The sequence below is a fragment of the Oncorhynchus mykiss genome, chromosome 23 (assembly GCF_013265735.2).
Source record: "Oncorhynchus mykiss isolate Arlee chromosome 23, USDA_OmykA_1.1, whole genome shotgun sequence".
Taxonomy (NCBI): domain Eukaryota; kingdom Metazoa; phylum Chordata; class Actinopteri; order Salmoniformes; family Salmonidae; genus Oncorhynchus; species Oncorhynchus mykiss.
Genome location: NC_048587.1, coordinates 8,289,639 through 8,303,441, shown reverse-complemented (window position 1 = coordinate 8,303,441; position 13,803 = coordinate 8,289,639). Strand labels below are relative to the sequence as shown.

At 38.9% G+C, this 13,803-nt stretch overlaps 1 protein-coding gene across 1 annotated transcript; it reads left to right on the top strand.

Moving 5' to 3' along the window:
* Positions 1-26: 26 nt before the first annotated feature.
* Positions 27-12,972, top strand: LOC118943919 (inorganic pyrophosphatase-like). Its single transcript, XM_036960840.1, has 10 exons — positions 27-156; positions 2,150-2,278; positions 3,167-3,231; positions 3,372-3,425; positions 3,675-3,794; positions 6,729-6,815; positions 7,830-7,956; positions 8,282-8,409; positions 11,657-11,742; positions 12,867-12,972. The coding sequence occupies exons 1-10, from the start codon at positions 132-134 to the stop codon at positions 12,970-12,972; spliced, it is 927 nt and encodes a 308-aa protein (XP_036816735.1). The 5' UTR covers positions 27-131.
* Positions 12,973-13,803: the final 831 nt, after the last annotated feature.

The following is a 13,803-nucleotide window of genomic DNA, read 5'->3' as shown; positions in this document are numbered from 1 at the left end:
GTATTTGATCAGCTCCTTGGATTAATTTGCTTGCTAAATGTAGTCTATATAGTTTGGTTGATTGTTACACGACCCGTTGTGTGGAAATGTAGATTGATTTATTTTTTAAGTTGGAGACATTCATAAGAGGGATGATGAACCAAGGCCAAATTCAAGGTAAGGAGTTGAGACCAGATAGGTAGATAACTTAGTCTTCATGCACATAATTTGTTATGCAGTTATCTGTTTTCAGAGCATGAATACCAGGTTCTGTTTTCAGAGCATGAATACCAGGTTATTATCTGTTTTCAGAGCATGAAGACCAGGTTATCTGTTTTCAGAGCATGAAGACCAGGTTCTGTTTTCAGAGCATGAAGACCAGGTTCTGTTTTCAGAGCATGAATACCCAGTTATTATCTGTTTTCAGAGCATGAATACCCAGTTATTATCTGTTTTCAGAGCATGAATACCAGGTTATCTGTTTTCAGAGCATGAAGACCAGGTTCTGTTTTCAGAGCATGAATACCAGGTTATTATCGGTTTTCAGAGCATGAATACCAGGTTATCTGTTTTCAGAGCATGAATAATCAGTTATCTGTTTTCAGAGCATGAATACCAGGTTATCTGTTTTCAGAGCATGAATACCAGGTTCTGTTTTCAGAGCATGAATACCCAGTTATCTGTTTTCAGAGCATGAATACCAGGTTATCTGTTTTCAGAGCATGAATAATCAGTTATCTGTTTTCAGAGCATGAATACCAGGTTATCTGTTTTCAGAGCATGAATACCAGGTTCTGTTTTCAGAGCATGAATACCAGGTTATTATCTGTTTTCAGAGCATGAATAATCAGTTATCTGTTTTCAGAGCATGAATACCAGGTTATCTGTTTTCAGAGCATGAATACCAGGTTCTGTTTTCAGAGCATGAATACCAGGTTATTATCTGTTTTCAGAGCATGAATACCAGGTTATTATCTGTTTTCAGAGCATGAATACCAGGTTATCTGTTTTCAGAGCATGAATACCAGGTTTTTATTTATTTACCAGATTTATATTTATTTTATTTGCATTTGCAGTCTGTAAGATTGCCCTCAAGCACCATGGGTCTCTGGTCAAAAGTGCACTATTTAGGGAATAGGGTGCCATTTGGGACCTAATCAGGTGGTGAAAGGTCATGCCATGGACATAAGACTTAAGCATGGTCTTAATTGGTCGAACTCTAACCACCAGTCAGCTCCATCTGTTTCAGTTGGAATGAAGAGGGACTCAAAAAGCCCAGACATTTAGGCCAGCGGACGCTGTTATATTGTATATCTACTACATTATGGAGGGAACTGGTGTCACGTTCTGGCCTTAGTTCTTTTGTTATGTCTTTGTTTTATGTTGTCTATGTTCCTTTTTCTATGTTTTGGGATTTCTGTGTTTGGCCTGGTATGGTTCTCAATCAGAGGCAGCTGTCAATCGTTGTCCCTGATCGAGAACCATACTTAGGTAGCCTGGTTTCACTTTTGAGTTGTGGGTGATTGTTTTCTGTTATGAGTCTACACCAGACAGGACTGTTTCGTTTCGTTCATTCTCCGTTGTTATTTTGTTTAGTGTTCTTATGATAATAAATTATCAATATGGACACTTACCATGCTGCATTTTGGTCCTCCTCTCCTTCCACCAACAACGGCCGTTACCACTGGGCATCAAAACACATACCAACCAAGGACAGTAATGTGTTGTATTTAGACTAGCCTCTGATCTAGTTGTCTTATACAGCAGTAGGGATCAGGGACTTACAAGGAAGTGGTAGGACTATACAGCAGAGAGATTAGGTTAGGCTACCAAGGACCAATTATAGCTTTCTCAAAGTCTAAATTCACCCGCGTACTGTGCTATATTTAACTGTGCAGTTATTGTAACATTGAAGGTAGTTCCTTGTTCACCGACTAACACAGAGCCTTATAGACTTGCCCCCCCCCCCCCTTCTGTTGTCACACACAGACACACACACACGCACAGACACACAGATCAAGCCTGACGTCACCAACCCCTGCGTTGCCATGGCCTTAAGAGGAGCACATGCCTCCTGCTCGCACTCTCCTTCACACTCCAACCTACGGTCTTAGCCTACTAGTTAACCTGCATGACGAGGAGATGGGCTTCCCATTGTCTACTCCTACAGGCAGTACAGGAAGTACGCCCACTAGCAGCAGTACCAAGAAGCAGACTGAACAAAATAAGGCAGTAGACATGAGCTTCACCATCGAGGAGAGGGGCAAGCCCAACACACTGGACTACAGGGTGTTCTTCAGTGAGTGACCAGCTCTTTCAATACGTCACTGTATAGTTTGGTATATATATACTGTATTTATGGAGCTAAAGACATTAGACTGTAGTTGCGTCTAGCTCGGTACGTAATGAACTAGCTTAGTGGTGGTCGCTACACAGCTTGACATGTACACACTACCGTATGGCTCTCATGCTACAGTATAGGGATCTACAGTATGTCTCTCATGCTACAGTATAGGCATCTACAGTATGTCTCTCATACTACAGTATAGGCATCTACAGTATGGCTCTCATGCTACAGTATAGGGATCTACAGTATGTCTCTCATGCTACAGTATAGGGATCTACAGTATGGCTCTCATGCTACAGTATAGGCATCTACAGTATGGCTCTCATGCTACAGTATAGGGATCTACAGTATGTCTCTCATGCTACAGTATAGGCATCTACAGTATGGCTCTCATGCTACAGTATAGGCATCTACAGTATGTCTCTCATGCTACAGTATAGGCATCTACAGTATGTCTCTCATGCTACAGTATAGGCATCTACAGTATGTCTCTCATGCTACAGTATAGGCATCTACAGTATGGCTCTCATGCTACAGTATAGGCATCTACAGTATGTCTCTCATGCTACAGTATAGGCATCTACAGTATGTCTCTCATGCTACAGTATAGGCATCTACAGTATGTCTCTCATGCTACAGTATAGAGATCTACAGTATGTCTCTCATGCTACAGTATAGGCATCTACAGTATGTCTGTATGTGAGTTGATGAGTTCCATGTTGGCGTAAGTCCCCCACGTTACTGTTCATTAATAATCAGGTCGTTTGAAGTTACTGCAATGTATTAGTACAGTATAATGTTTCTGATATACTGTGCATTCATCACTGTCTCTCTACACAGGAAATACTGAGGGAAAACACGTCTCTCCATTCCATGACATACCAATTTATGCAGATGAAGCTCAGGTGTGTGTGTGTGTGTGTGTGTGTGTGTGTGTGTGTGTGTGTGTGTGATTAATCAACAATCATTATGTAATTGTGTTTTTCAACATAAATGTGGTGATATCTGAAACATTGGTGTTAACCTTGGTTATTTCCTCCAACAGAACATCTTCCATGCTGTTGTTGAGGTACCCAGATGGACCAACGCAAAGATGGAGGTTTGTTTCACTACTTGTCTTGTAGTCGTATGATCCTTTGTTTGCCTCAATGTACGGCACCTTGAAAGAAGCTCTGCTGAGACAGAGGTGAAGTTCTCGCTCCACTCCAATTAGAATGAGCAGTATGGTTTTATGCTTATTGTTTATTCAGTATTCTATTGCAAACGCAAAGTTAACGGGTACAGAGTCATCCGTCACTTAATATCTCCGTTCGTTGTTTCAGGTGAATGTTGTATTGTTTTTCCTCAGATTGCCACCAAAGACCCTCTAAATCCATTGAAGCAAGACATCAAGAAGGGGAACCTTCGTTATGTGGCCAACGTGTTTCCACACAAAGGATACATCTGGAACTATGGAGCCATCCCTCAGGCAAGTTAACCAGGGGTGGACCATCTCTCCCTACAATAGAAACATTTCGGTTAAATGTATTGAAAGTTTATAAAAGTACAGTTTAAAAGAAAACACAAATTTTTCCCTTCCTTATCAGTAGTTTTCTAGCATGAGATTTGCCTATGAATGATTTATGAAGCATCTATAGGGGTTTATGAATGATTTATGAAGCATCTATAGGGGTTATGAATGATTTATGAAGCATCTATAGAGGTTATGAATGATTTATGAATCTATAGGGGTTTATGAATGATTTCTGAATCATCTATAGGGGTTATGAATGATTTATGAATCATCTATAGGGGTTATGAATGATTTCTGAATCATCTATAGGGGTTATGAATGATTTCTGAATCATCTATAGGGGTTATGAATGATTTATGAAGCATCTATAGGGGTTATGAATGATTTATGAATCTATAGGGGTTTATGAATGATTTCTGAATCATCTATAGGGGTTATGATGATTTATGAATCATCTATAGGGGTTATGAATGATTTATGAATCATCTATAGGGGTTTATGAATGATTTATGAATCATCTATAGGGGTTATGAATGATTTATGAAGCATCTATAGGGGTTTATGAATGATTTATGAAGCATCTATAGGGGTTTATGAATGATTTATGAAGCATCTATAGGGGTTTATGAATGATTTATGAAGCATCTATAGGGGTTATAAATGATTTCTGAAGCATCTATAGGATTTCTGAATGATTTCTGAATCATCTATAGGGGTTTATGAATGATTTATGAAGCATCTATAGGGGTTATGAATGTTTTATGAAGCATCTATAGGGGTTATGAATGATTTATGAATCATCTATAGGGGTTGATGAATGATTTCTGAATCATCTATAGGGGTTTATGAATGATTTATGAAGCATCTATAGGGGTTATGAATGATTTATGAAGCATCTATAGGGGTTTATGAATGATTTCTGAATCATCTATAGGGGTTAATGAATGATTTATGAAGCATCTATAGGGGTTTATGAATGATTTATGAAGCATCTATAGGGGTTATGAATGATTTATGAATCATCTATAGGGGTTATGAATGATTTATGAATGATTTATGAATCATCTATAGGGGTTTATGAATGATTTATGAATCATCTATAGGGGTTATGAATGATTTCTGAAGCATCTATAGGGGTTTATGAATGATTTATGAAGCATCTATAGGGGTTTATGAATGATTTATGAAGCATCTATAGGGGTTTATGAATGATTTATGAAGCATCTATAGGGGTTTATGAATGATTTATGAAGCATCTATAGGGGTTATAAATGATTTCTGAAGCATCTATAGGATTTCTGAATGATTTCTGAATCATCTATAGGGGTTTATGAATGATTTATGAAGCATCTATAGGGGTTATGAATGTTTTATGAAGCATCTATAGGGGTTATGAATGATTTATGAATCATCTATAGGGGTTTATGAATAATTTCTGAATCATCTATAGGGGTTTATGAATGATTTATGAAGCATCTATAGGGGTTATGAATGATTTATGAAGCATCTATAGGGGTTTATGAATGATTTCTGAATCATCTATAGGGGTTAATGAATGATTTATGAAGCATCTATAGGGGTTTATGAATGATTTATGAAGCATCTATAGGGGTTATGAATGATTTATGAATCATCTATAGGGGTTATGAATGATTTATGAATGATTTATGAAGCATCTATAGGGGTTATGAATGATTTATGAATCATCTATAGGGGTTATGAATGATTTATGAATGATTTATGAATCATCTATAGGGGTTATGAATGATTTATGAATGATTTATGAAGCATCTATAGGGGTTATGAATGATTTATGAATCATCTATAGGGGTTATGAATGATTTATGAATGATTTATGAAGCATCTATAGGGGTTTATGAATGATTTATGAAGCATCTATAGGGGTTATGAATGATTTCTGAAGCATCTATAGAGGTTATGAATGATTTCTGAATGATTTATGAAGCATCTATAGGGGTTTATGAATGATTTATGAATGATTTATGAAGCATCTATAGGGGTTTATGAATGATTTATGAAGCATCTATAGGGGTTTATGAATGATTTATGAAGCATCTATAGGGGTTTATGAATGATTTATGAAGCATCTATAGGGGTTTATGAATGATTTATGAAGCATCTATAGGGGTTACGAATGATTTATGAAGCATCTATAGGGGTTATGAATGATTTATGAAGCATCTATGGGGTTTATGAATGATTTCTGAAGCATCTATAGGGGTTTATGAATGATTTATGAAGCCTCTATAGGGGTTATGAATGATTTATGAAGCATCTATAGGGGTTTATGAATGATTTATGAAGCATCTATAGGGGTTTATGAATGATTTCTGAAGCATCTATAGGGGTTTATGAATGATTTATGAAGCATCTATAGGGGTTTATGAATGATTTATGAAGCATCTATAGGGGTTTATGAATGATTTATGAAGCATCTATAGGGGTTTATGAATGATTTCTGAAGCATCTATAGGGGTTTATGAATGATTTATGAAGCATCTATAGGGGTTTATGAATGATTTATGAAGCATCTATAGGGGTTTATGAATGATTTCTGAAGCATCTATAGGGGTTTATGAATGATTTATGAAGCATCTATAGGGGTTTATGAATGATTTCTGAAGCATCTATAGGGGTTATGAATGATTTATGAAGCATCTATAGGGGTTATGAATGATTTATGAATGATTTATGAAGCATCTATAGGGGTTTATGAATGATTTATGAAGCATCTATAGGGGTTATGAATGATTTATGAAGCATCTGTAGGATTTATGAATGTTCTATAATGCCTTTTATAAGTTGTGGTTTATTTAAAATAGAACCAGGTTATCAATCACTGTTCTCTCGTCTTTATTTATTTCTCAGACATGGGAGGACCCGGGCCATAAAGACGCAGATACAGGATGCTGTGGTGACAATGACCCTATTGACATCTGTGACATAGGATACAAGGTACTGCACTACAACTTTATTGAATGGAGGAAACGTTCTGTTGTTACTCAGTGTGTGTTTTTTCTGCTTGTCAAAGGAACATGGTTGTGTGAATGTACTGTCTTAATTCATAGTCTTCTAATTTAAATGTTGTCAATCTCATTCTTTCTCTCTTTTTGTCTCTCTATCTTTCTCTCTCGCTCTCTCTTTCTCTCTCTCTTTCTCGCTCTCTTTCTCCCTCCCCACTCTCTCTTTATTTCTGTCTCTCTCTTTCTCTCTCTCTCTTTTTCTCTCTCTCTTTCTCTCTTTCTCTCTCTCTCTCTCTTTCTTTTTCTCTCTCTCCTCTCTCTCTCCTTCTCTCTCTCTCTCTTTCTCTCTCTCCTCTCTCTCTCCTTCTCTCTCTCTCTCTTTCTCTCTCTCCTATCTCTCTCCTTCTCTCTCGCTCTTTCTTTCTCTCTCTCTTTCTCTCTCTCTCTTTCTCGCTCTCTTTCTCCCTCCCCCCTCTCTCTTTCTCTCGCTCTCTTTCTCCCTCTCTCTTTCTTTCTGTCTCTCTTTCTCTCTCTCTCTTTCTCTCTCTCCCTTTTTCTCTCTCTTTCTCTCTCTCTCACACTCTTTCTTTCTTTCTCTCTTTCTCTCTCTCTCTTTGTTTCTTTCTCTCTCTTTCTTTCTTTCTTTCTTTCTTTCTCTCTCTCTCTCTCTCTCTCCTCTCTTTCTCTTTATCTCTCTCTCTTTCTCTCCTTCTTCTACTTCTTCCTCTTCTTCTACTTATTCTTCTAATTCTTCTACTTCTTCCTCTTCTTCTTCTTCTTCTAATTCTTCTACTTCTTCCTCTTCTTCTACTTATTCTTCTAATTCTTCTACTTCTTCTTCTACTTCTTCTTCTTCTAATTCTTCTACTTCTTCTTCTACTTCTTCTTCTTCTAATTCTTCTACTTCTTCTTCTTCTAATTCTTCTTCTTCTAATTCTTCTTCTTTGTCGTCTTCTTCTTCTACTTCTTCTTCTTCTCTTCATCTCCCTCTCGTTGTGATTTTGAGGTGTGCTCTCGTGGAGAGGTGATTAAAGTCAAGGTGTTGGGCACTCTGGCTCTGATCGACGAAGGAGAAACAGACTGGAAAGTCATTGTCATCAACATGGAGGATCCAGAGGCCAACAACTTTAACAGTATGAGGACATCTAATACATATTCAGAATGTATTGGGATTTATATAGCGCTTTTTAGAGGCCCTTTAATAGACTAGCATCCTGTCCAGAATGATGTACTTATACGTCAAGCTGCCTCACGCTACAGAAACAGGAGCCGGTGTCAGTATGTAGTGAGTTGATGGGCCATTCTGACTTGGACAAGGTTACTTACTTTCTTTCAGAGACCTTTTAAGACGCTGAATGTCTGTCTGATATCTGATCAACAGTTACACAGTAGTGGGTGTTTTAAAATGTGTTTGTGGCTAACCATGGAATACACATCTTCTTCTTGTGATCAATGCAGATATTGATGACGTAAGAAGACTCAAGCCTGGGTATCTGGAAGCTACATTTGAGTGGTTCAAAAAATATAAAGTTCCCGATGGAAAACCTGAGAACCAGTTTGCATTTAACGGAGAGTTCAAGGACAGGGTAAAAATACAGTTTTCACCTGTTTGTACTGCACCGAAGGCCTACAAGAGCAAAGCCCAATAGCAAGACATTGATATTGATGTCAGTTACTATTGGATTCTTCCTCTAAATCAGGGATGTCAAACATATGGCCCGCAGGCCGAAGGGGGTCCAATCCAGCTCGCGAGGGGGTCCAATCCAGCCCACGGCTGGTATGAGTAAAATAAACTTGTAGGAAAATGAACTCAATATACTTTAAAATGACTCAAACTGAATAGAAACTGTGTAGTAGTGATACAGTTTCCTGACTGTGTAGCAGTGATAATGGCCCTACAGTCATAGAGTTTCCTGACTGTGTAGCAGTGATAATGGCCCTACAGTCATAGAGTTTCCTGACTGTGTAGCAGTGATAATGGCCCTACAGTCATAGAGTTTCCTGACTGTGTAGCAGTGATAATGGCCCTACAGTCATAGAGTTTCCTGACTGTGTAGCAGTGATAATGGCCCTACAGTCATAGAGTTTCCTGACTGTGTAGCAGTGATAATGGCCCTACAGTCATAGAGTTTCCTAACTGTGTAGTAGTGATAATGGCCCTACAGTCATAGAGTTTCCTGACTGTGTAGTAGTGATAATGGCCCTACAGTCATAGAGTTTCCTGACTGTGTAGTAATGATGATGGCCCTACAGTCATAGAGTTTCCTGACTGTGTAGTAATGATAATGGCCCTACAGTCAGAGTTTCCGGACTGTGTAGTAATGATAATGGCCCTACAGTAGTAGAGTTTCCTGACTGTGTAGCAGTGATAATGGCCCTACAGTCATAGAGTTTCCTGACTGTGTAGTAATGATAATGGCCCTACAGTCATAGAGTTTTCTGACTGTGTAGCAGTGATAATGGCCCTACAGTCATAGAGTTTTCTGACTGTGTAGCAGTGATAATGGCCCTACAGTCATAGAGTTTCCTGACTGTGTAGCAGTGATAATGGCCCTACAGTCATAGAGTTTCCTGACTGTGTAGCAGTGATAATGGCCCTACACTCATAGAGTTTCCTGACTGTGTAGCAGTGATAATGGCCCTACAGTCATAGAGTTTCCTAACTGTGTAGTAGTGATAATGGCCCTACAGTCATAGAGTTTCCTGACTGTGTAGTAGTGATAATGGCCCTACAGTCATAGAGTTTCCTGACTGTGTAGTAATGATGATGGCCCTACAGTCATAGAGTTTCCTGACTGTGTAGTAATGATAATGGCCCTACAGTCAAAGAGTTTCCGGACTGTGTAGTAATGATAATGGCCCTACAGTAGTAGAGTTTCCTGACTGTGTAGCAGTGATAATGGCCCTACAGTCATAGAGTTTCCTGACTGTGTAGTAATGATAATGGCCCTACAGTCATAGAGTTTTCTGACTGTGTAGCAGTGATAATGGCCCTACAGTCATAGAGTTTCCTGACTGTGTAGCAGTGATAATAATCACCCAAATGAAAACAAGACAGTCAGGAAGCATGGGAAACTAGACAGTCAGGAAGCATGGGAAACTAGACAGTCAGGAAGCCTGGGAAACTAGACAGTCAGGAAGCATAGGAAACTAGACAGTCAGGAAGCATGGGGAACTAGACAGTCAGGAAGCATGGGAAACTAGATAGTCAGGAAGCATGGGGAACTAGACAGTCAGGAAGCATAGGAAACTAGACAGTCAGGAAGCATGGGAAACTAGACAGTCAGGAAGCATGGGAAACTAGACAGTCAGGAAGCATGGGAAACTAGACAGTCATGGGAAACTAGACAGTCAGGAAGCATGGGGAAACTAGACAGTCAGGAAGCATGGGAAACTAGACAGTCAGGAAGCATGGGAAACTAGACAGTCAGGAAGCATGGGAAACTAGACAGTTAGGAAGCATGGGGAACTAGACAGTCAGGAAGCATGGGAAACTAGACAGTCATGGGGAACTAGACAGTCAGGAAGCCTGTGAAACTAGACAGTCAGGAAGCATGGGGAAACTAGACAGTCAGGAAGCCTGGGAAACTAGACAGTCAGGAAGCCTGGGAAACTAGACAGTCAGGAAGCCTGGGAAACTAGACAGTCAGGAAGCCTGGGAAACTAGACAGTCAGGAAGCCCGGGAAACTAGACAGTCAGGAAGCATGGGAAACTAGACAGTCAGGAAGCCTGGGAAACTAGACAGTCAGGAAGCCTGGGAAACTAGACAGTCAGGAAGCATGGGGAACTAGACAGTCAGGAAGCATGGGAAACTAGACAGTCAGGAAGCATGGGAGACTAGACAGTCAGGAAGCCTGGGAAACTAGACAGTCAGGAAGCATGGGGAACTAGACAGTCAGGAAGCATGGGAAACTAGACAGTCAGGGTGCATGGGAAACTAGACAGTCAGGAAGCATGGGAAACTAGACAGTCAGGAAGCATGGGAAACTAGACAGTCAGGAAGCATGGGAAACTAGACAGTCAGGAAGCATGGGAAACTAGACAGTCAGGAAGCATGGGAAACTAGACAGTCAGGAAGCATGGGAAACTAGACAGTCAGGAAGCATGGGAAACTAGACAGTCAGGAAGCATGGGAAACTAGACAGTCAGGAATCATGGGAAACTAGACAGTCAGGAATCATGGGAAACTAGACAGTCAGGAAGCATGGGGAACTAGACAGTGAGGAATCATGGGAGATTCCTCACTGTGGTTAGCGGAACATAGAAATACAACCGGTTTTCAGTGCTCCCCTCCGGACGAAAAACAATGCTTTGACATCCCTGCTCTAAATCACTCATAGTACAGGCGGCAGGGTAGCCTAGAGCATTGGACTAGTAACCGGAAGGTTGCAAGTTCAAACCCCCGAGCTGACTTGGTACAAATCTGTCGTTCTGCCCCTGAACAGGCAGTTAACCCACTGTTCCTAGGCTGCCATTGTAAATAACAATTTGTTCTTAACTGACTTGCCTAGTTAAATAAAGGTTAAAAAAAACAAATTTATACACTCAATCACACACAATAGAATAAAACAGTGTATTGCAATGTAAGTACGCGTTGTTACTCTTTTTTTTATTCAATTATGGAACATATCAAGGGTGGAACTCGATTCCCATAGTGCACTACTTTTTATGGGTCCTGGTCAAAAGAAGTGCACTATAAAGGGACTAGGGTGCCATTTGGGACACACTGTACTTTCTGCTCAGTACAGAGAGTAGTATAGTGGAGGTGTATGCAGAGTTTTATTTTCTGAAGCATGCAGGGAATCATTTGTCATGCTTTTTCCCCCCCCCAGGACTTTGCTCTTAAGACAGTCAAGGAAACTCATGAGTTTTGGAAGTCGCTGATCTCCAAAAAGACCAACGCTGGAGAACTGAACTGGTGAGACTGAGATATAGATTTACAATCTCTGTGTAATATGGCCGTCTGTTCAATAGGCTGTCAGTGATGCGGATGCATTGCTACGAACACAAGTAACAATTAACAACGATAAAGCAATATAAGACGGTTTAGTTCAGTCAATGACTTGTTTTTACTAAAACAGTTCTATTTGTGTTTTTACAGAGTCTTCTCAACTAAAACAGTTCTATTTGTGTTTTTACAGAGGCATCCCTTTCTTCTCAACTAAAACAGTTATATTTGTGTTTTTACAGTCTTCTCAACTAAAACAGTTCTATTTGTGTTTTTACAGAGTCTTCTCAACTAAACAGTTCTATTTGTGTTTTTACAGAGTCTTCTCAACTAAAACAGTTCTATTTGTGTTTTTACAGAGTCTTCTCAACTAAAACAGTTCTATTTGTGTTTTTACAGAGTCTTCTCAACTAAAACAGTTATATTTGTGTTTTTACAGTCTACTCAACTAAAACAGTTCTATTTGTGTTTTTACAGAGGCATCCCTTTCTTCTCAACTAAAACAGTTCTATTTGTGTTTTTACAGAGTCTTCTCAACTAAAACAGTTCTATTTGTGTTTTTACAGTCTTCTCAACTAAAACAGTTCTATTTGTGTTTTTACAGAGTCTTCTCAACTAAAACAGTTCTATTTGTGTTTTTACAGAGTCTTCTCAACTAAAACAGTTCTATTTGTGTTTTTACAGTCTTCTCAACTAAAACAGTTCTATTTGTGTTTTTACATAGTCTTCTCAACTAAAACAGTTCTATTTGTGTTTTTACAGAGTCTTCTCAACTAAACAGTTCTATTTGTGTTTTTACAGAGTCTTCTCAACTAAAACAGTTCTATTTGTGTTTTTACAGTCTTCTCAACTAAAACAGTTATATTTGTGTTTTTACATAGTCTTCTCAACTAAAACATTTCTATTTGTGTTTTTACAGAGTCTTCTCAACTAAAACAGTTCTACTTGTGTTTTTACAGAGTCTTCTCAACTAAAACAGTTCTATTTGTGTTTTTACAGAGTCTTCTCAACTAAAACAGTTCTATTTGTGTTTTTACAGAGTCTTCTCAACTAAAACAGTTCTATTTGTGTTTTTCTCCCATCTTCTGATCCAGTACCAACACCTGTGTCACAGACAGTCCATTCTGCTGTTCCACTACTGATGCTAAGGCTGTTGTTGATGCCGTGAGTTCCTTTCACTTATTTGGCTTATCCTACTAAAACAGCTTAGCTGTAATATTAATGTGTGCTTGATAAGTAATATTGATAATAATGATATTGTCTTGTAGGCGTGTGTTTTTGGCCCTGAAGACCCTATTCCAAGTGCAGGTGTGTATTTATTTTGTTAGTTAATTCCCTTGGTATGTGCTTTGACGTGAAATTAATCTTATTTAAATTCAATACACCTGTGATTTATTTACAAAATATCTCTATACGTTATCTATATATCTATATATTCAACTTTGTTGGATTTCACACTTACAATGGAACCTTTTTTTACTTCTTTTCTCAGTTGACAAATGGTTTTATGTCTAAGTGAACTGACCCAGAAAGAAGAGCCCTCAGATTGGACCAAAATGCATCCTCACCTGAACGGAAGAATATCCTTGAAAATGACAGAAAACACGTGTAGTATAATTACAGTTTCCCATTTTTAGTATGAATGGTGATTGATGCTTGTCCTCTTAGCATGACAAGTACTCAACCAAGTAAGCCAGTTCTTTACGTTTATTATATTTCTCAAATGTGTAACACTATGACCTTTATGGTCCTTTATAAACCTCTGCAGTTTGCCGTGTCTTGCATCATGATGTTTGATACTGTCTTCAAATAAATACCATCAGCACATCATCCCCCTCCTCCGGTTCTGAACACGGTCTTTACTCGTATCTAGTGGTCCTGCATCACAACACAAGCCCTTATAGCAGACAGAAGAAAAGCTGTTTGAACCGGTGTGTTGAATAAAATCGGTTTCCTTGAAGTTGGCTCTTACCCGGGAAATCACACCGTGAAAAGAACTGCTGAAGAATCACTCCATCCAACACTCCTCCA